At 42.0% G+C, this 23,618-nt stretch overlaps 2 protein-coding genes across 2 annotated transcripts; both read right to left on the reverse strand.

The window, feature by feature from the left end:
• On the reverse strand, window positions 1-5,441 carry b3gnt2a (UDP-GlcNAc:betaGal beta-1,3-N-acetylglucosaminyltransferase 2a). Its single transcript, XM_088342928.1, has 2 exons — window positions 5,061-5,441; window positions 1-900 (listed from the first exon to the last, which is right to left on the reverse strand). Exons 1-2 carry the CDS (start codon window positions 5,439-5,441, stop codon window positions 1-3), a joined length of 1,281 nt encoding a protein of 426 aa, XP_088199054.1.
• A 1,844-nt stretch (window positions 5,442-7,285) lies between these two features.
• On the reverse strand, window positions 7,286-22,814 carry commd1 (copper metabolism (Murr1) domain containing 1). The gene is made up of 4 exons (XM_088342929.1): window positions 22,810-22,814; window positions 14,348-14,537; window positions 9,700-9,990; window positions 7,286-8,097 (listed from the first exon to the last, which is right to left on the reverse strand). Exons 1-4 carry the CDS (start codon window positions 22,812-22,814, stop codon window positions 7,990-7,992), a joined length of 594 nt encoding a protein of 197 aa, XP_088199055.1. The 3' UTR covers window positions 7,286-7,989.
• Window positions 22,815-23,618: the final 804 nt, after the last annotated feature.

The following is a 23,618-nucleotide window of genomic DNA, read 5'->3' on the forward strand; positions in this document are numbered from 1 at the left end:
TTATGAGGTATGTGTTGGCAGGCAGTCCTCCATCCCTTTGCTGTTCCACATCCTTAACATGTCCTTCGCAGTGCAACCGCTCACTACCATAAACTCGCTGTGTGCGCAAGAATCCTCATCATACTCATGGTCTTGTTGGACCATATGTGTGGAAAAACCTGCGCGCTTCTGTGGAACCAGACTAAGTCTGCGGAGGCACAGGCCTGTGTAAACCTGGTGGACCGGAAACAACGGGATGAGCCGAGAGATGAGGTGAAGGCGTACGGCCACATCACCGGAGAGCAGAACGCCCCGGGATACAGCGTAGGGTGGATACGGTCCTGTGAAAATGCTCGGCGGGACAAAGTCTGAGAAAACCAAATCCCTGGGTGGTTGTCCATCCATGATGATGTCCCCCACAAACAGGCGGTTGTCGCCGGCGCGAGGAAGAGCCTCCAGGAAGTCGAAAACCTGCAAAATGTTAACATAAACGTCGTCGTAGGCCTCCAGGACAAATCGGGTCCCGCGGCAACTGCGATGGAACCACTGCAGGAAAAGCACCTCCTTCAAGCTTGAGTTGAGAGGCGTGTCCCTGAATTCCCATTGAAGCAGGTCCCCGTGAAGCTCCGCCTCCCGACCCAGCATGTCTCGAAGGTCCGGGTAGTGGTCTTCGGGCGGCGTCTGGCCCAGTAAGAAAACGGTGGCTATAGTGCGGTTGGCAACGACGCCGACACGACCCCACGTCTGGCGAATGGCCTGTCTTTGCCCAAAATGCGGCACCAAAGACTTGATGGCTAGCAGCAAGAAAGGATGTGGTTCTTGGCACCCAGGTCCTGGAGACAGAAGTACACTAGACTTTCTGCACTGCATGTAGAGCAGGAAGTCCTGGAAGCTGCGGGGCAGCGTGTTGTAGTCCCAGACCTGTTGTCAAAATTAAAGGGGAGAATTGAGACATCTATTTTATTTTGTAATGATATTTTCCTACCACTTTTTTGTGTTTGTTTTGTTGGGGTGGCATCAAAATTATTTGTGGTATCAGTAACTGATATCATTATGTAGGAATGCTATATCAAATATTTATTTAAATTAATACCAATATATGTCAATACCAATACACATAATATTTCACTCTCCTCTGCAAATTAAAACTGTTTTTTTGAAAGAAATACAATTCAATTAACATATTTTCTCCTAATTTTGCATTCACTTAATGGCAATTTACCATTCCTTTAATCAAGGTTTGTAATTGTTAAATGGCCAATACTGGGTCGCCAAAATTTTCATAGCGTCAAGCTATGTTTGAGAGCGAAGGGAAATCAGTTTGATATGTATTTCGAAAATAACAGCTTATCGTGTTTTTACTATGCTGTGATAATGTTATCCTTAAGCTATTAACAAATTTTTAAATCTAGTTCAACATAGGATCAGTCAACCACTAATACAGCTGCCTTTTCCAAGGACACTAAATCATTTACATATACAATGTAGGTAACTGCCCAGCTAACAAGGCATTTCCCCTAACCTTTTCCAACACAACGAAATACCCACAAGTCATACACAGGAAGTGACCAGACTGTCCAGCTGTATAATAAAGATTTGAAACCCCAAAGTGTCCATATGTAATCAAAATATTTATGATTTGCAAATGTTTCATGCCAGAGGACTAATTTCATTGAGTATCCGAATGAAATTTTGCCTATACTTACTTAAACCACCAATTGGAGAATTTGAAAAAAAACATCAACAGGAACTCCCACCCGTGACAGAACACGCCGTCAGGGAGTGACACAACAGCCTTTAAAAGAAAGGAGCAAACGCCTCTCACTCGCTCTTTCTTTGCGGCCTTTGTCCCCTCTGAGCATGGGGGCAAAAGAAGGCGTCTTTGTCCTCTAAACTTCAGATTTCACAACTTCTTCAAGCTGTCTTGGTGTTTTGGGCAAACAATTAATGCTGACAAGCTAATTGATAATCTCATCTCATCAGCCGTACCGCTTATCCTCATTAGGGTCGCGGGGGGGGCTGGAGCCCATCCCAGCCATCTCCGGGCAGTGGGCAGGGGACACCCTGAACTGGTTGCCAGCCAATCGCAGGGCACACATGGACAGACAACTCTTTCGCTCATTCACACCTAGGGACAATTTGGACCGGCCAATTCACCTGAAATGCATGTTTTTGGAACGTGGGAGGAAACCGGAGTGCCCGGAGGAAACCCACGCAAGCACGGGGAGAACATACAAACTCCGCACAGGAAGTCTGGAGCTGGATTTGAACCCACGACAGGTTCCCATGACATGAACTGTGCCGCACAAGCGCTAACCACTGCTCCGCCGTGCTGCCCCTAATTGATAATTGACCATTTAAATTAGCTGATTATTTAAAAACCAGGTTTATTGATCAGTACCGTTAACCGCGGGTTCTTGTGTCAACAATGTTCCTTATTCTTTCGTTTGATTCGATTTTCTATGCCATGCAAATAAATAGTACTTTTGTTAGAATCAAACCACATGCATTATGTATTTGTATTTGTCTATATACCTTTCTTTTGGACTGATTATTGATTATCGATTAACTGCAAAATCGACAATTTAAAGCTAAAATGTGATATGATTAGAGTGTTGCTTCCTTCATGATAAATGCTAGACACAATATGAGGCTGTTTTGAACTTATTCATGTGGGAAACCATGAGCACCATCTGCTTGCCGAATTGGTAACCACCTAATTAGATTAGGAACAAATTAATTTTATTTAAAGCAATTTTCCCTTCAGAAAATTATAGGGTCATTCTAAAGGCTTTTTGGAAAAATCGATCACCAGTTTAAAGACAGTGATCATGTCAGTTATTTCTTGTGCCAGTTAGAAATCAATGTATGATACTAATACTATGCTTTAATTCTATTTTTCACTGTGATTGAGTTATCTGATAACACCGGGAGTGGAAGATTTGTTATTTCGCATACCAGTGTGGAACAAAGGGACAGGCCGGTCAGAAGGGTGGAGTTCATGTTCTAACTCAAAAGCAGAAAATTTGTATACAAAAAGAAAAATCAAAGAAATCGGATGGAGTAGGTTACCCAATATAAGTTTCAGTGTGTTTGGCAGCAGCTGAATTACAGACTTGACGCATGCCGTGTCTCAGGGGGTGCGCATATTGAACATTTGTGAAATCGTTGACAGAATGAACATGCTTTTGAATTTCCCATTCAGATTTAGAGGAATAAATCCTATCGTCTTCAACAATTGTAATTTTTTATTTAATTTACCTTAATCATGTACCCTTCCGAGATCTACTACCTTGCCGTGGTGGAAGAGTTTGTGTGTCCCAATGATTCTAGAAGCTATAGTGTCTGGGGGTTTAAGCTCATGGTAGGGTAACCAATGACAAACAGGTCCTCGGTGAGGGGCCAGACGAAGTGCATATCATGGAACCCTTATGATGCAAACCAACAATTTCCCTCGCCCAGATGTGGGTTACCAGGGCACTCCTCTGGAGCCAGGCCTTGAGTTGGAGTCTGCTGGCAAGCGCCTGGTGGCCTGGCCTTCACTTACAGGGTCCGGCCGGGCACAACCCATGAGCTCACCACCTGTGGGATTGGGTGTTACAGAGGGCTGGTAGCAGTCAAAGGAGGGGTCTTTGGCGCACCAATCCCTGGCTACAGAAACTGGCCTTTAAGACATGGAATGTCACCTCACTGGCGGGTAAAAATCCCGAGTTATGTGAGGTTGAAAGGTTCTGATTAGATATAGTCGGACGTACTTCCACAGACAGCTTGGGCATTGGTACCAGTCCTCTCAAGAGGATTTGGACCCTCTTCCACTCTGGAGTTGCCCGTGACGAGAGACACAGGCATATTGGTTGCCCCACAGCTCAGTGCCTGTGTGTTGGGGTTACCCCGGTAGACGAGAAGGTAGCCTCCCTCAGCCTTTAGGTGGGGGGACAGGTGCTGACTGTTGTTTGTGCTTATGCATCAAACAGCAGTTCAGAGTACCCACTCTTCTTGTAGATCAGCAACCCAAATTGTCAGACGGAAAAGAATGGCATGCTCCTTCTGAGTTGGGGGATGAGATCCTGCCCCAAGTGGAGAGGTTCAAGTATTTCGGGATCTTGTTCATGAATGAGGTTGGATGGACCAGGAGATTGACAGACGGATAGATGCAGCATCTGCCGTCATGTGGACCTCGTACCAGTCTGTCGGGGTGAAAAAGGAGCTGAGGCGAAAAGAAAAGCTCTTGATTTACTGGTCGATCTACGTTCCTACCCTCAACCATGGTCATGAACTGTAGGTCATGACCAAAGGAACAAGATACCCAGTTTGGACGCCTCCCTTGGGAGGTGTTCCAGGCATCTCCCATCGGCGCGAGGCCCCGGGGTAAACCCAGGACACTCTGGAGAAACTACTTCTCTAGGCTGGCCTAAAAATGCCTCGGGATGCTGTCGGATGACCTGGATAAGGTGGCTAGGGGGAGAGAGGTCTAGGTTTCCCAGCTAAGGCAGCTGCTGTGCGACCCGACCCCGGATAAGCAGAATAATACGGATGGAGGGATTAATCATGTACATTGTGTTATATTTACATCTCGAATGATGTCAATTTTTTTAAACACCGTGCATTTAAAAAAATATTGCCCCTAAGTGATAATTTTTTTTTTTTTAGTTTTTTTTTCTGTAGTAAAAGAAGCCCACCTACGCTAAAGTACAAAACATAGACTACTGCTGATGTCTGAATAATACTGGTTTCTTTCAATTAATCATGTTATGGAATTTTTTATATAAAAATAAATCTGTCTTTTGTGCCTGTTGAAAAGGATTACTGACAAAACCATGAGAGAATATTGCTTTAAAAAACATCTGATCATATTCGAATATATTCACTAGGTTCAATTAGAATAACTACTGTACGAGTAAAATGTTTTATTTGGCCCTCTATCCATTTGTCTTTGACATCCCTTCCCTAGTGGTAGTTATTGATGGCATAACTGCAATATTGAAAAATGCATTCTTTAAAAAAAAAAACACAGACACACACACACACACTCAGTTTTGTTAAAAGGCAGCACAGTAAAATTTGAATCCATTTTATATTACCTGCATAACCACCCTGGGGTCAGCTTCACACGAGTCCCGAGGCCCGCTCTCGTCCAACCGTCGTTTCTCAGAGTTCCAAAAAGATTGTCCAGAACCCCTCCTAGTTCTGAGGACGCCAAGCTTGAGAATCACATTGCTATCTTGAACCTGGCCAAGTTTCCAGCAGAGGACCAAGAAGACGCAGAATGCAGACATGTTGAGCAGCAGCATCGCGCACGGAAGCCGCCAGTTCCCTCGAACTTGAGCCGCAACGCTAAAGCCAAGCCGCAACTGAAAGGTATATGGATTGCTCGTCCGAGCGGGTGCCTCGGGAAGAACCCCGGAGGGTCTTCTAGAGGCTTTATCGCCAACACTCGTGTATAAAGGAACGTTTGGGAACATGGTGACGAGAGTTTATAAAATCGCACACACGACGTTCTCTCATTTAATTGGAGTCACACGCTTGCAATAAAGACTTCCATGTGACACTGAACCAAGGTCGATGAAGGTTTTAACTTGGGACAAAGAAATATTCAGTTAAAATATGGACTTCAATTTTGTTTAAAACTAGATTTCGTATATAGTACATAGTGCGCCGGTAGACAAATGGTATCATAATTTCAATCATGGGCGGAAATAGCCCATATATAATTACATGAATGCCTTCTGCTTGTCAAAAATGCTTTAGGAATTAATTTTAAATACATTTATTCCATGACTATATTCAATTTCTGTACAGAGAAAAGGGCAATTGTCATTCCATGTCTAATGTAGAATACTTTTTACAGTCCTAAAACACTTTGGTCAAAAAAAACCCAAAAGTGGAAACAAAAAGTTTTGGGCTGAATTGAACCAAACGTTTTCCATTGGAATTTTTTTTTTTGCTTGAAACATGAACTGATATACCCAAATATTTCAGTTGTGTTGACTAATATAACATATATTGTAGGTAATATTTTACTACTAGAGGTCTCTGAGTGATATAGTGCAATCAAAAAGAAGTGCTACAAAGCTGAAGAAAGATAACAAACTATGGACACTCACATTGAATACCATCCATCCATTATCTGTACCGCTTATCCTCAGTAGGGTTGCGGGGCTGCTGGAGCCCATCAGAGCTATCCTCGGGCAGTAGGCAGGGAAGACCCTCAACTAGTTGCCAGCCAGTCGCAAGGTCAGACAGGGACAGACAATCCGCTCGCTTATTCGCACCTAGGGACAATTTGCACCGGCTAATTAACCTGACATGCATGTCTTTGGAATGTGGGAGGAAACCCACACAAGCACGGGGAGAACATGCAAACTCCACACAGGAGGTACGATCTCATGACCTCAGAACTGTGCCGCACACGCGCTAACAACTGCACCGCCGTGCTGCCCTAAACCGCACCATTTTTAATCCAATAAATTATTATTGGTATTGTATGTATCCTTAGCACCAAGATGGCAGACTGATGTCAGCTCACTCTAGGTAAACCTCATTTTATGTAAAAAAAAATAAAAAAAATACACATTTCTTGAACTATATTTAAAAAATGCACAAATATATGATAGTTGAAGTATTTATGCTTTTTTTTTTTTTAATCAATAGTTTTTTTTTAAATAAATGAAGGTTTTTTTTTCACAACTGGGAGATGCTCAAAAATACAGAATGGCCCTTTAAAGTTACAAACATTATTTTTAGAGGGATAAAAACCTAAATGACAAAACAATTATGTTAACAACACATTTTGGGTTAAAAGACAGTACCGGTACTTCATTTCAGTTATTTATTTTAGCTTACCAGTACAAGCAAACCTCGTTTGGATTTTAAGTAATGAAGTTAGTTTGAAACTAAATATTTGTGCTATTAATACAAAAAAAAAAAAAAAGTTCAGTGTAATTAAAAATGACCATTATTTTGTGTAAGACAACCGTTTTTTTGCGAGATTATCTTGTGGTCAAAAAAAAAAAAAACGATCAATATTATTTACTTTAAAGATCATAGAGTAGTTTTAAAGGGCCTGCATAAAACCTTAGTTTTTTTTTTGCAAAAAAGACTTTAAAGCTAGGTCAAGTTATGTGGTTGATTGGTCTAACTAGAATTGCTTTATATTATATTTATTTACCGTAATTCAGAATCTAATTTGGTGGTTACCTATTCAGCCTACAGGCAGTGCTTATGGTTTCCTACCCAAATCAACTTGACATAGCCTCATACTGTATTCTGTTTAGAATTGATCATGAAAGAAGCAAGACTCCACACATACAGAGATTAAATTTTAGCTTTAAATTTTCGATTTTTTCAGTTTATTGATATGAATAATGATTGATCAGTCCAGAAGGAAAAAATTATCCATTTCTGCGCCGCTTACCCTCAGTAGGGTCGTGGGGGTGCTGGATCGATAGGAGACAGACGTCACTATTCTGCATTTAAGCAGGCGGGAGGAAACGGAAGAATCAACAACCATGGCGGACGTGAACACGGAGTCTCATGAATTCACAGATTCATGGAAATGTTTTAACTCACAAAACAGTCAAGATCGCATCACATATAACTTCATTAATATCATGTCGCACGACATCACTACTGTAAACCAGCAGTAGTGCTCATTGATAAAGCAATAGTATCCTCTAGTGGTAGTGGACAATACCTATTATCTAACATTTAGTGGACAATATTTACATTCAAATTACACCACACGGACAGCATTCAATGGAGGTTGTGGATTTAATATTTGGGGGGACAACGGTCCGCCGTTAACATCCGTGAATCGGGCTTGAGCATTAAGATCTGCAATGTGAACCTGTAGTTCCATCTTAAGGGTCCTTCTTCTGGCAAGCAAATCCGACAAGTCAAAGTGGTGTGATTTTGGCGAAAGGTGGCCATTTCAGATTCCAACGTATGCGAGAGTTTTTGGGATCCAGTTCAGCAAAACGATGAAAGCAAGAGTTTATCCGACTTCCGGTGTCAAGTGTGGTGAACAGCGGCATCAATGGCAGCTTGGATGGCAGCCATCTTGTCCAGCACTTGCTGTACGCCGTGCTCATCCATCTCCACGGAAACAAAGTTCGATTCCTGCATGAAAAAATTGAAGTTTATTTTTTAAAAGAAACAACATTGACTTATGAATCAAATGTACAAAAGTAAATTACATTCCTTTGTTTTATCATAAAACACAACATTTCAAGTCAACAGAAGATAACTCTTTAACTATATATGATTCCGTAACAAATTTGGTTCCCTTGAATTTAATTCATATTTAGGGGTTTCAAATGATTTACTAATTATCTAATTATATTTGTGATGGCACCAAGAAAAATGGCAAGCTGCTCTTTTCCACAACGCATACACTATAAAATTTAGAGTCTAAATCCAAAACACCGCAGTGACGTCTGGAGATAATAATACTTACTAGGAGCACAACTGGAGATTTTATCAGTACTTTATTAAATTGGTGCCGCGGAAACCACCAATGACAATATATAGACAATTTCCACGTGGTACAATCTGGCACTATTCCATGGCGCTGTCGTCTAGAAGAGTGTTTTTCAACTACTGCGGGATGAGATATTGCCAGGTATGCTGTGAGAAATTATCCAATTTGTGTCCCTGTGTGATCTAGTGCCTGACAGAGTAATTGTCTCTCATTACATAAGTGGCAGCAGCAGCAGTAGGTAGCTAATTGTGCTTGGAGATAGGATAAGTTAGAGCACCACTGAGAGCTGTGGAGGAAGAGCTTCATGTGTGACTTTGATCGATTCTTTCCAGAATAATAGCTCTGAGTTCATCCAAACAGGCCCAAGTTTCATACTGAGTGAGAATAAATATGGAGGATTATAAAATACTATATTCTTTGTGTTCAAGTGATTCCAATTCAAGATGTTATAAAATAAGGTGATTCTTTAATGTTAAAAAAAAAAAAAAACTTGGAATGTTAATACATGCATTTTTGTCTTCACATTTTCAGCTGGTAGTGTCTAGGGGGATTTTCTTCAATGAAAGAAATGTGCCTTGGCTCAAAAAGAAAAAAAAACACTGGTCTAGAGATAAACTCACATTTTACGCAATGCAGCGCTCATTCACGTTTTCTTTCATGCAGTAGACAATATGTGCTCGCAATCAAATATGCTAGTTGCTATCCTCAATGGTCACATCATATGAAAACAAGTAAACAACTCGGGAGAAGAATTGAAAAACGAGGCAGCTGAAAATGGTGCCAGGTTTGGGATGCGGTGCCGTTGGCGTTCCGCAGTCAAAGGGGACGATGCCAAATCCCTCATGCGGTTAAAGATGCAAGAAATGGATGTGAATGAATTCATTTTTAAGGCTGTTTAAGCCTGCAGCTTTAAGTGCGGCTTGTACAAAGACAAAATGGAGTTTTGTTCTTAAATTTGAACATGCGGCTTTTAATCGGGTCCGAAATGTATGGTCATTGTTTGGAACAAAATTGTGCCCTAATATACTGGACAGTGGTGGTTGTTCTCTCAACGTTGGTTCGGCTTCGCGTGCACCACAATAGGCTTCTTAAAAGCATATTCAAAACAACATGGAAATCATTCTCATGGAATCAATTATATCTTCGAGCCATGCGTACTCATGAAAAGAGCCATATATGGCTCGCGAGCCTTAGGTTCCCGACCCCTCGTTTAGAGCATGATATTCAACAAAAACTCTCACCTGGTCACTGCCGGTCAGCTCCAACTCCAGCAGAGCAACTGGCCCTTCGGGGGGTGGCCTCCCAAATCCAGCTGCCGTCCGGAGGTCCACCCTCCATGACAGACCCTTAAGAGCCGGCTCCCAGCGGCTTTGCGCCAGGATGCTCTCACGGACCCGCATGCGCTGGCTCTTCCAGAAGCGGGCCAGGGCAGCAGTCTGTTCGGGGCTGATGCTGCCCGCCCCCTGTTTCCGGGTCTGGGCAGTGAGAAAAGCCTCCAGCTGGGCGTGGTCCATGTCGCCTGCAGCTATTGACTGGGACAGTACACATGAAGACACAGTGACTTTATTGATAAAGTCAACAGGGGTGGGGAGTAACAGAATACATGTAACGGCGTTATGAAATTCAGATACGGATTTTTTTTAAATTGTATTCCGTTTCAGCAATGCCTATCAATCATTTTCCGTCACGCCCCCCCAGCCTTGGAAGAAGAAATGATCTCGCCCCTACCTTCTTTTTTTAAACTGATCACATAATAATGTGGAGACAAAACAGTGATTGCTCGATATTGATGGTAACACGTCTCTTCCAGCCATGCCAAACCTACGCCCTTCAGCACATTTTCGCTAAAAAGGACAAAAGGGTCTTAGGGCCCGGTCACACAGCCGTTTGCGTCTGTATCGCGGGTAAAATTTTGCGATTTTTTTTTGCCCGTGGTTGCCCGCGATGGAAAATGCGCAAAATTGGCCAACCCGCTGTTCATCGGTGGTATGCCCGCAAAACAGACGCCAGCGACTGTTCCGCATCCTCACCGCGTCATTTCCGCGTGTGGACCACGGGTATAAAAGCTGCCGAGCCGGGCTGTAGAAATCATAACCGGTGACAGGGATCCATGTTCAACCCATGACGTCTCAAGCACAACTGACGGCAAATCGCGCTGTATATACGCAGAGAAAGGCGTTTGACCGTCACACGCGTTACACACGCTAATTCACGTGATAACACCGCGATACAGGCGCAGAACAAACGTGCTATGACCGTGCTCCACCCACGATTACCCGCTAAAATTTCGCGTCCTACCCGCGTGTAACCACGCCCTGGCCGCGGCCGTAGCACGTCGTTCCGTGTCTGTACCGCGTCATTACCTCGTGTGTACCACGTGTGCCGCCCGCGGTTACACATGGTCTAAAGTTTTGAGCAGTGCAAAACTATTTTGCGCGGCCAACCGCGTGTAAAGCACGGCTGTATCTCGTCTGTTTGGCGATCTCAAAGCGTCCAACAGCGTCTGCTTCACAGGCAGAAATTTCTGGCCGTGATTCAGCCTCGATACGCCTGTGAAAGGCTGTGTGACCGGGCCCTTATGAGCGTGATTGGGTTGTATTGTCTTTAAGTAAAAGCTTAATTTATTTGGCTTTGTGCTGTCCGCTGCCAATTTTTTTAACATAGCATGCTCACCTGCCTTTGTACTTCTCCCTCCGTGGTTGCAGTGAGGTGCTACGTACGTTTCATCAAACTTCCTTGTATTAGCTTTCGGGAGGGGACTTTTGTTTGTCTCTTTAGCCTATCCCTCTTTGCTTGTCTACGTGTCTATGTTAAATATTTTTTGCATGAGTCACTTGAGGGTCTGCTCCACTTTGTGTCTACACTTCATACAGTTTAAGCCACTGCCAGGAGGCGAAATGTAAACGAAAAACTCCACCAAGGAGAACAACACTGCGCCCCAATGTAGTGGAGGTGTAATTGCACTTTTGTTCTGGGGATCCTGCCACACTATTTAAGAACCACTGCGTTACAGTTACACAAAAAAAAACGTGTCAAAATACAGGTATATTTAGTTGAAATAAGGATTACTTTGCAGGATTAGAATTCATTTAAAATTATATTTACATATGAGTAATACGCCCATAGATGAATTTTGTCCATCATCACAGTCATTGACACCCGAGACAGAGAAAGCAGAGATTTACACATGACGAGTGCGCACATCGTAGTAACGTCCATCAGATTGTACAGATTGCGTAATTGTCACACTGTATTGCAGTTTAAAGAACTTTTCTGAGTAACTCTATTTTATTTCTCCTTAAAGTTTGTCAAATTTGCGTGAGCCTGCAGTTTCGTGAGGGCAGCACACTTGTGCGGTATTGATGCGTTCAGGGACATTTAGTACCGTATTTTCCGCACTACAAGACACACCTAAAAGTCTTAATTTTTTTCAAAAGCTGACCATGCGCCTTACAATACAGTGTGCCTTATGTATGGATCAATATTAAGTCGCAAAGACTTGCAACTAATGCAAGCAGCCGCCGACTAGATTTTCCCCCGAACGTGAAGTAGTCCGCGGTGTATGCTGGGATTTATATACCGGCGTTTCATTGGCTAACCAATGTGTCAATCATCATTTGAATCGATCACTATTGGCTAAAGTTATTCGGAGGTAAAGGGGGCGGATCCTTTTGATCATTTACAGGCTCGCATAGGCTAAAGGGGCAAAACAAAACCTGCAATTGGCCGAAAAAGATGTGTCAATCATCAGTTGAATCGATCACTATTGGCTAAAGTTATTCGGAGATAACGGTGGCGGATCCTTTTTATCATTTACAGGCTTGCATAGGCTGAAGGGACAAAACAAAGCCTGCAATTGGCCGAAAAAGATGAATGTGAATAGCATGTTGGGTAGAACTACGCAATAGAGTTAACAGTATTTTACTATTCTGTATTGTATTTGTAAATATTTTACTCTCCTGGATTTACTACACTCACGGATATAAGAGGACCATGGTTGCACATTATTATTGAATGCAACGACTTTGGTGAGCTACTCCGGCTATATATTTTCCCAGTATCTTGTTTCAGAGTGATATCGATGTTTCTGTGATGGGTCTTTTTTAAATTAAACTCAATTCCAAGTGTTTATTGTCATATGCACAGTAAAGTTGCGAGCGAAAAAGAAAATAGAAACTAAGGAATGGTTGGCATTTCTTGAATCCCAAGACTTTAACCTTCCGAATGATATTTGGAACGATGCATTTGGTGACATCGTACAGACACCGCATCCGCACGTGTCTATGACACATATTTGCTTCTTTGCAAGCTTTCGGAATGTTAAGGGGGTAATAAGTTGGACTGAACTATCTGACTGTTTTCTTACGTTCCCATTGTAGCGCCTTATAATCCGGTGCACCTTATGTTTGGAAGATATAGGACCAAAGCTATATTTTGGGGGTGCGCCCTATAACCCGGTGCGCCCTATAGTGCGGAAAATACGATAATTTGATTGGTCATCTTCTTTTCATATTTTGCAGTTAATTGATGTTCAAAATCACTATACGATCACTGTATTGCTATACTGTGAGAATGTTTTACTTAGCCAACCAAATCTGAATATTGTCAAGAGATTTGCCATGCCCACTTTATACAAGTAAAACTTGAACACAAAATATCAAAGAGTTGGTTGGAAATTTAGTTGCTGTGTTTAAAAACAATATTTGGTTCCTAACGTGTTCTTAATGTGAACTCAAACAGAGCATTTATTGTCTGCTTTGTAAAGGAGAATGTTTTATTTTTGGCTATTTAACTTTACTACGTGGTTAAAAATTTTGTAAGACGACAAGCAACTACCTGACCTTGGTTTCCTCCAATTTTTTAAGGTTAGTGTTCATTTAATCTTAAACAAAATGTGTTCATTTTATTTTTACTATATCAAATTTGCCGTTTTCTAGCATATTAAGTATTGGCGAAATCCTAGAGTAATTGAAAGTAATCATATAACATGGCTGCAATACAGCAATATGGTATTCGGATTACGTTACTGATTACATTTTTAAAGTAACCCTCCCAACCCTGAACATCAATGGTCAATATATACTTGTAAATTTGTAATGTAAGGATTAGGATTCCTCCCACTCGGATGGTACCAGATCCATCCTACAAACGTTTCAAGCGAATGGAAACAGCAAAGATGGCTGATCGCGAAATGTTCCTCTTTATTTTGCTTATAAAAAGACATTTGGACCTCCAACAAACCTTCTTTCTCGCAAGAGCTCAAATTGTGGAGGAAAAACAGCGTCTGAGCCCCGTAATTGAGTCAATCATGTTTTCCTATTCACTGTGTGTTTGTTCATGAGCATTGCCATTTTGTCTAGTGACGTCATATTGAAGCAAAAGACGAAATCGGGGTACCTATAGGACTTCCCACCTCCAGTGTCATTTTAGTGACATTTTCCTGGTCAGAGGTTGGAGAACTCCCACTTCCCTTTTTCCTGTAATGCAGCATTTGTCAAATCGTTCTTGATGCAGGTGCAAGAACGTGCATTTCTTAGACTTCTCTCATCTTTCTTCGGGTTTGTGTTTAGAATCAACATGAAGCAGACCTTTACCTACTAGCGTGGCGACAAGCATGACATCAATCTCCAGCAATCCCCCATCTCCCATTCCTCTTACATAATGGGTTCCGCACCAAACAGCTTTGCTTAAATTAACAGAAAAAACAGATAGGGGCAGCGGGAAATAAATAATACTGGCTCGCCAAATTCAGTAAGGCATTCTAAACACATACTTATTAGAGAAAATATTCAATTTTCAAATTGTTTAAGGACTGCTGAAAGAAATGCATCCCACCTTAAAGTAAAAAAAGACTTCATCTTAGTAAGAATGTTTTAGAGCGTTTCTGACCTTAAGGAGCGCTTTCATTTTGTCGTACAATGCCTTAAAGTTTTCCTCCGTTGCCTCGGGATAAAGTTGACTCTTCAACAGGTCCTCTGTTACTTCGCTGTTTCGGTAAAATATTTGCTGTGCGATGCCGTTGAGCAATGCCCCTAGCAAACTTCTACTGGTCTCCTCCACACAAACGTATGTCACGTGACTAAAAAGCAAACGTCCTTTTGCGGTGCATCTTGGGGGTTGGAGTTTTCAATCTTGTTTTGTTTTCCTATTAGCGATGCTTTTGCTAGGCGTATAAAATATCTATAGTAGATTCATGTGGTGTATAGGTTTTTGATTAATTTCAAATAACAGGCGGGACATGGCTCAAGTTTTTAATCTGAGACAATTTACCTAGTGGGGCAGAACGGAGGGGCAGTGGTTGGCGTGTGTGCTGCACAGTTCTGAGGTTATGAGATCGAACCTCCTGTGTAGAGTTTGCATGTTCTCCCCGTGCTTGCGTGGGTTTCCTCCGGGCAATCCGGTTGCCTCCTACATTCCAAAAAACATGCATGTCAGGTTGATTGGCCAGTCAGAATTGTTCCTTGGTGTGAATGAGTGAGCGAATTGTCTGTCCCTGTGTGCCCTGCGACTGGCTGGCAACCAGCTCTGGGTGTCCACTGCCCACTGCCCGAAGATAGCTGGGATGGGCTCCAGCACCCACGCAACCCTATTGATAATAAGCGGTGCAACGCATGGCTGTCATCAGTGAGGATGGAATTCGGACTGACCCCGAGAAAGTGAGAGCGATAAATGACGTACAAGTCACTGATCTAATGGAGTCGGATGGCAAGACGCCATGCCCTAGTAAAATCAGATCTTTTCTAGGCATGGTGATGTATTTCCAAAGCTTCATTGAAGCATGTTCTGCGAAGGCAAAACCTCTGTTCAGGCTCACATCTGAATCTGGTGACAAGCATAAGCGCAAGAGAGCCCGCAAGAAAGGTCAAGTGAAGCTGACGCCTGCAGATTGGTCCGATGCATGCCAGAACGCCTTTGAAACACTGAAGCACGACCTCGTGACAGGTGTCACTCTGGCCCACCCAGATTTTGATGCGCCGTTTATTCTGGCTGTCGACGCATCCTTTGATGGGATTGGAGCAGTCCTGTCACAGCTGCCACCTGGTGGAAAAGTAGCCAGACCAGTCGCCTTTGCAAGTAAGACGCTCTCTCGCTCCCAGCTCAACTACCCTGCACACAGGCTCGAATTTCTTGCCTTGAAATGGGCGGTATGTGATAAATTCAGCCATTGGTTGAAAGGAAGACACTTTACCACGTGGACCGACAATAACCCACTTACATACATTTTGACCAAACCAAGACTTGATGCGTGTGAACAGCGGTGGGTAGCGAAGCTAGCTGCATACAATTTTGACCTGAAGTACATTCCCGGACCAAAGAACATCGTAGCCGACGCTCTGAGCCGTGAGCCATTTGTACGGTCATGTGTGGGTCATCGCCTTGTTACCGAGCCCTATACTTCGCTCTTGGACCAAGTCAACAGGGTGAACAACAGTACTGTGCAAGAGGTGTTCAGAGTATCCAACAATTGTCACGCTGTTGTAGACGAGAGTGCTGGGACATCAGACGAGTCAGTAAAAAGGGCAATTCCATCAGGCTCCAATGGTTCTGTGACATCAGAAGAGGTTGCTGCTGTCTTCAGTGCTCAGTCCACTGGTGGCGTGGGTCAAGTGATGGGAACAGACGCCAACTTCAATCTTCTGCAGAAGGGAGATCAGTCAACGGCACTCCCACAGAGTCAGCTTGTTGGTTTACAAGAACAGGACAACACAATAAGCAGGACCATGTACTTTGTGCATAGACACAAGAGACCTACCAGGCGTGAGAGAGCTGTCGAGTCGCCTAGTGTGATGAAACTACTGAAGCATTGGAGCAGACTCACCATACAGAATGGCATGCTCTACAAAATAAGGAAAGATCCTCACATGGCCAAGAAAATCTTCCAGTTTGTGGTGCCTGATTCATTGAAACAGAAAGTCCTTCAAGGTTTACATGACTCAGCAGGTCACCAAGGCCAGAACCGTACTTTGTCTCTGGTGCGGCAACGATTCTTCTGGAATGGCATGGAACGTGATGTTGTGAATTATGTCAAATCCTGTCAGCGCTGTGTAGTAGGGAAAACACCGGAACCACACAACCGTGCACCACTCAAGAACATAGTCACCTCTGAGCCTATGGAGTTGGTCTGTATAGACTTTTGGACTGCTGAGCAAGAGAACAAGTCTGTAGATGTCCTGGTCGTAACTGATCATTTCTCCAAGATGGCGCACGCCTTCCCTTGCAGAAATCAAACCGCCAAACAAGTTGCTCGCCGTCTGTGGCAGGATTTCTTCCTTGTCTATGGTTTCCCACGGCGTATCCACTCTGATCAGGGAGCTAATTTTGAGAGCAAACTGATCAAAGAGCTTCTAGAGATGGCAGGGGTGCAGAAATCCCATACCACTCCGTACCACCCCATGGGAAATGGCATCGCAGAACGATTCAACCGAACATTGGGAGATATGATCAGAACCCTTCCCCCTCAGCCCAAAGCAAAGTGGCCACAAATGCTGCAGCAGCTCACATTCTGCTATAACTGCACAGAGCATGAGACAACAGGGTTTGCACCGTTTTACCTAGTGTTTGGTAGGATCCCTCGTCTCCCTGTCGATGTCATGTTTCAACATGCTAATACCAATGATGCTGTTGTCAGCTACTCTGACTTTGTACGCCATCTGAAGAAAGATCTACATGAAGCTGCTCAGATTGTACAGAGGAATACTCTCAGAGAACAGACTCGTCATGCCAAGCTGTACAACCGTAGGGCCAAAGGATCACCTCTCGTCGTGGGAGACCGGGTGTTGATCGCCAACAGAGGTGTCCCGGGGAAACGCAAAGTTGCAGATAAGTGGGAGTCAACCCCGTATGAAGTCATATCAGTCAAGCCTGATCTCAATGTCTACAGAGTCAAGGATTGTCTGACGGGCAAAGAGAAGGTAGTTCACAGGAATTTGCTGCTCTCTGTTAGCTTCTTGCCCTGTGAGGATGATCTGGCCAGCGAATCTGAACACTCAGAGTCTGACGCTGCTATGCATGGAAGTGATGTATGCCCTGATTTACCTGACGCGGTTGAAGACAGTGATGTCCGTACAGTAAACTGGGTGATACAGGCAGGTGAAGAGCAAGTTCATCCAGAGGTAGAGGATAACTCACTAGACAGCAGATCTGATGCCCAGTCCGACTCTCGCAGTGTTGATACATCCAGCCGAGGAAGTCAGCACATCCCCGAACAAGATGTTGACCATACTTCAAGTGACAATACGGAAAGCCCATCACAGTGCTCTGAAAACATGATCCCTTTGGGTATGGGTCTCCCAGACGAGACCCCATTGAACACTGACCATCTGGACGCAGACTCCCCTGATACTGACTGTTTAGACTTGACTGCCCCAGACCTTCAAGCTCAGGTTATTTGTGCTCAACCTAACCGTTATGGTCTTAGGGTCCGCCAGTCCATCAGGCCTCCTAGTCGTCTTATTTGTCAGATGAATGACCATGTGGTAGGTGACAATCATCTGTCCGCAATATCTGCAAGTTCCTAGTTTAAGTTCAGTAGAGATGCACTTTCAGTTTGAGTAACAAAGCTTGAGTAAGAAACAAGAATTGTGCCTATGTGAGCACTTACAACTACAGGAACAATGTTTGATATTTCAGAGATGTAACAGGCATCTTTGAGTCTGTGCTTAGTTAGGAGTTTGCTCGCCTCCTTTCTTTTCACACTCCTTTTTGGGAGAGTTTTAGAACTGACATGCACTTCAGTTTGTTCCTTGTAATACTGTACCAGTTTTCGTGTCCTCTTTTTCATCAGTATTTGCCTTTTTGGCATGTGATTTTTTTTCTTTTTAGTGTAGCACTCCCATATTTAGCAGAATTTCAGGGGGGTGTATGTAACGGGTGTAATAATAACTTTTATTTTATTGAAATTCCTGCTAAAATATGTGTATAGTTTTTGGTAAATGTCCTGCAATGCTGAGTCCAACAGTGCCATCTGCTGGTATGGGGTGGGGTTTGGTTTTGGCTTCTAACATGTGACCAGGAGGCGGGGTTTTGTCAGTTTAACCAGAGTACTACAAAGGTAAGACATATCTTTTGGTGCTCCACAAAATAAGTTAATTTTAAACATTATAACCCCAGCTGACAAATCTCTCACCATGCATAGTAATGTGATTGATATTGTCAAGCTGTTTTGATTTATTTTCGTTTTGTTTCTGTTTTACTAAATATTAATTCCCCTTGTAGAGATCAAAGAGATCAAACCCAGCAGAAAAAGCTAATGTTGTGACTCATCCATTTGCAGGTAAATTGTACCCATTTTTATACTCATTATTGTTTTTATTCCTATTTTTTCATATACATTAAAAAAGGATGATGTTGGTTAAAATTCAGAGTAAAGAAAAACATGTTGAATTCATTGTAAACGTTAAAAATCCACTATACGATCTCTTGTTAAAAGTATCTTGTTAAAATGCAAAGATTTATAAATGTATTGTGATATTCTAAAATGTATTTTCTGTAAAGTGAAAAGACAGCTCTTTGATATGCTTTGTTGTCAGTTTAACCAGAGTACTACAAAGAGATCAAAGAGATCAAACCCAGCAGAAAAAGCTAATGTTGTGACTCATCCATTTGCAGAACTGTAATAATAAAAACCTCATCATCCAGTCCAGCGTGAATGTGGATCTTTGGTGGGACACGTACAACGCGGTTACAGATGGATGGAATTTACCTCGGGTATTCGGAGTGTTAACGCTAATATCCTGACATTAGTTTAGAATTTAGCAAAAATTATTATAAACCTTCAAATCGTCTCATATTTACTTTCATCTTTGTTCACCAACTCATCATTTGACCCATTTTTGCCCCACCTCATCCATGTCCCATGTTCTCAGTGAAACCCTCCCCGGACACGCACTGCCCATCCACAGAAAAGTGGATGTAGTACTGGCAATAAATAATCCTATTTGTATAATGTTGTGTAGTTCAGCTAGGGTGGACTCTCTGGCTCCCCTACTGTTACTAACGCCACTGCGTTTATAGAAACTTGAAATTGAAAAAGAAGAAGCTGTTATACAAACGTGTATGACTTATGTAACAGGTGTAGTAATAACTTTTGTTTTATTGAAATTCCTGCTGAAATATGTGTATAGTTTTTGGTAAATGTCCTGCAATGATGAGTCCAACAGTGCCATCTGCTGGTATGGGGTGGGGTTTGGTTTTGGCTTCTGACATGTGACCGGGAGCCGGGGTTTGTTGGCAGTCTTACCAGAGAGAACTGCAATGGTAAGACACATCTTTTGGTGCTCCACAAAAGAAGTTAATTTTAAACATTATAACCCCAGCTGACAAATCTCTCAACATGCACAGTAATGTGATTGATATTGTCAAGCTGTTTAGGTTTATTTTCGTTTTGTTTCTGTTTTACTAAATTATGAATTCCCCTTGTAGAGATCAAAGAGATCAAAGCCAGCAGAAAAGCTAATGTTGTGACTCACCCATTTGCAGGTAACTTGTACCCGTTTTTATACTTATTATTGTTTTTATTTCTATTTTCTCATATACATTAAAAAAGAATGATGTCGGTTAAAATTCAGACGAAAGAAAAATATGTTGAATCCATTGTAAACGTAAAAAAAATCCACTATACGATCTCTTGTTAAAAGTATCTTGTAAAATTGTAAAGATGTAAAAATGTATTGTGAAATTCTAAAATGTATTTTATGTAAAGTGAAAAGAAAGCTCTTTGATATGCTTTGTTGGCAGTCTTACCAGAGAGAACTGCAATGAGATCAAAGAGATCAAAGCCAGCAGAAAAGCTAATGTTGTGACTCATCCATTTGCAGAAACTGTAATAATAAAAACCTCATCATCTAGTCCAGCGTGAATGTGGATCTTTGGTGGGCACGTACACCGCGGTTACACTTAGATGGCAATGTTATTGATGCGCAGGCAGACAGAGGCAGAAGAGGGGTGGGGACACTGTTTAGGTCAGGGGTAAGCAACATAGGCCTTATTTAGACTGTATTCTGTTGAGTTTTTTTTTTGTCATGTACAAGTTTTCCCTAACCCTTTTCAACCAAGAAAGAAGTTGGTGAGATCATCCATCCATCCATTATCTGCACCGCTTATCCTCAGTAGGGTCGCGGTGGTGCTGGAGCCCATCCCAGCTATCTTCGGGCAGTGGGCAGGGGACATCCTGAACTGGTTGTGGTGAGATCATATTCTTTGTAATTCTTGTCATTAGAAAAACACCAAGTTGCCTTACTGTCCTGTTGTTTTCACTTCTTTGTTTTGCCACATACTCTATGTGCCTATCTTCCCCTCTTAATCTTTAGTTCCAAGCGTCTTGTTTTAGTCAGCTTTCTAGAGATTTTTAATAAACTAATTTACCTGTTTATGACAATACCACCATGAGAACACCCAATCTCAGGAAGCTATGCAGGGTCGGGCCTGGTTGGTACTTGAATGGAAGACTGCCTGAGAATACCAGGCGTTGTAAAATAGGTCACTTGGTGCACGCTCTGCTGCGACGGTACAGTCAGTAAAAAATAAGGGGACCAAATAAATGGAATTATTATTGAATTCATTCTCCTGAGTATTTGAGTGTGTGTGTCCTAAATAAAATACAAAGAACCACTAAATGTTACAAAGAAGTCCGGGTGGAATTGTGTTTTGTTCCATTTTCATATGTAGATTTGTAGAAAACGAATTCTTATGAATATTCAAGAGTGTGTGTCTTGTTTAAAATATACAGAAACTTGCAGTGTAAAAGAAGTCATGACTAAATTGTGCGCGTAGCGACACTTTAGATCATGAGATTGTCAGCCGTTTTCCTGATAAAAATATCTAAAAACGGTACTGGTCTTTCAAAAGGCGAGATAAGCTTAATAGTCAAGTCAAGTCATGTTTATTTGTATAGCCCGTGGAAATATTTAAATCTAAACTTAAAACACACTTCTACTCTATACCATATGAATAACCTGTATTTTATGTTGATATTAAGTTCACCTTTTCAACGTATTCTGTCAATTGATTTATTGCCACTTAAATTTAATATATTCATCGTTGTAGTCAATTTTAAACACAAATGATAAAGGAGTTTGCTTTTATAGTAAATAATTGTATTGTTACTTTTAAAAAACCTAGATGACTTTGAGTATCATACTTTGTACTACATCACTTCAAACATTAAGTACAAATTACCCCCAGGCTTCTCTTTTAGCTGAATTTCATGAGAGTAGAACAGAAGGAGTTCATGCCTGGCTGCTCTTGGAGGTTTTATGTGTTGATTCCTGTGTGACCAGTGGGCAAAGTTGCTCAATTTGCCAAACATTAGATTTTTTTTTTCCTGCAAATTTGCAAATCTGTTGTCTTCTGTGGACTTATTCACCGTGGATTACAATATAACTACAACAGAAACATCTCACATCTAGTATTTTAAGTACAATAGTATTCAGAATGAGTTCTAGTAGGTTACAAATGATGAAGTGATGAAGGCCCCAACATCCAATTCTGCTTAATACTGATTTAACATAGAAACTATTGTAATTTGAAGGGAAAAACTTGTAAAATGTGAACTACACAATAACAACCTTCAGTTACAATTCTTACAAGTATACAGTAATCCCTCGGTTATCGTGGTTAATGGGGACCAAAACCACGCGCGAAAAGTGAAAATCCGCGAAGTAGCGACGCCCCTTCAAAAATGCTAATTATATTTTATTATTGTTATTTTTTAGACCTGCGAAACTCTGAACCCGCGAACGTGGAACCACGAAGTAGCGACGCCCTTTCAAAAATGCTTTTAAAAAAAAACAAATTAAAAAAAATTAATCATTTTATTTTATTATTTTTAGACCAACGAAGCTCTGAACCCGTGAACGTGGAACCGCAAAGTAGTAGGTCCAACTGTATATTATATACCACAGCCATATCCCACTAGTGGGAGGTGGCGAGAATCAATTCTGACTCTTATTGGGAGATTGATTCAGAGGAGGGAATTCCCAGCCCCCTCGCTCAACCCAACTGAGGTGTTGGGAGTCATTAGGTGACCAAACCCCCCAATTTCAACCCCTAATGCTGAACGCCAAGCAGGGAGGCAACGGGTACCAATGTTTAAGTCTTAGGTATGACTCGGCCGAGGTTTGAACCACAACTTCCCAGTCTCGGGGCGGGCGCCATACAACCAAGGCCACCGAGCTTACAAGTATCGGCAAGTATTATGCAAATTCATCCAGGCAAACAACCATTTCTGTTGGCTGAATGTCATCCTGATCCCGACCAGCTGCACCCACATCCAAAAGAGAAATATATTCGAGCACTTAATGTTCTACTTAGATGCCCTGCTGCTCCAAATCTCACCCTCCTTTAATGCATACCTCATTACAGGTGACAGTCTGTATAAATACATTTTGGAAGACGACTTTTACAAACGATGCCAAACAGTTGATTGGCCCTAGCTTGAGGCCAAGTGTCAAAATGCAGTATTTACACAATTATAAGGTGCACATAACAGTATTTAATTCTCTTTAAATACGCAGCGCGCCATGTCTGTGTGTGATGTTATAAGGCGCACAAAGAACACTATTAACTTTAAGAGGGTAAGTGTGGGTGTTGATTGTATATGAAAAAACTCTTGCTAACACACTACTTCATACAGATGTAAAATTGTATTCATGCCTACGCTCACTTTGCACAATGTTGCCTATTTTTGCACTACCGCATATTGCACTAATACGATCCCAAAACTGTATGTAACATCCAACAGGCCCACACTTTCTTGTGTAATCATTGTGTAAATTATAACCTTTATCTTCTTTGTTCCTTTATCTTCTTTGTTTTCTTTTATCCTCACTGTTAAATGTGATACTAGAGTGCCACGTCCAATTTCGTTGTAACAATATGTTCAACCCATTTTGTAACAATGACAATAAAGGTATATTCTAGTCTATTCTAAATAATAAGTGTATTATGCCTCATGTTTTGTTCCACTCATCACCATTGTTGATGAACTGTGACGCGATGGGTGCCCTTCTCAAGTACATGCACACCGGATGAAACTGATGATCAGAATTTTGCAGGCAGCAACCGTGAACAACAACACCGGTGTTACAATGCCACGGTATTTTTCTCATTGGCATGCAGTCTTCTTTTAATGTGCATTACTTCTCACGCAGAAAACTTGTGT

The sequence above is a fragment of the Urocampus carinirostris genome, chromosome 8 (genome assembly GCF_059441175.1).
Source record: "Urocampus carinirostris isolate Australia breed hairy pipefish chromosome 8, RoL_Ucar_1.0, whole genome shotgun sequence".
In the NCBI taxonomy this organism is placed as follows: Eukaryota; Metazoa; Chordata; class Actinopteri; order Syngnathiformes; family Syngnathidae; genus Urocampus; species Urocampus carinirostris.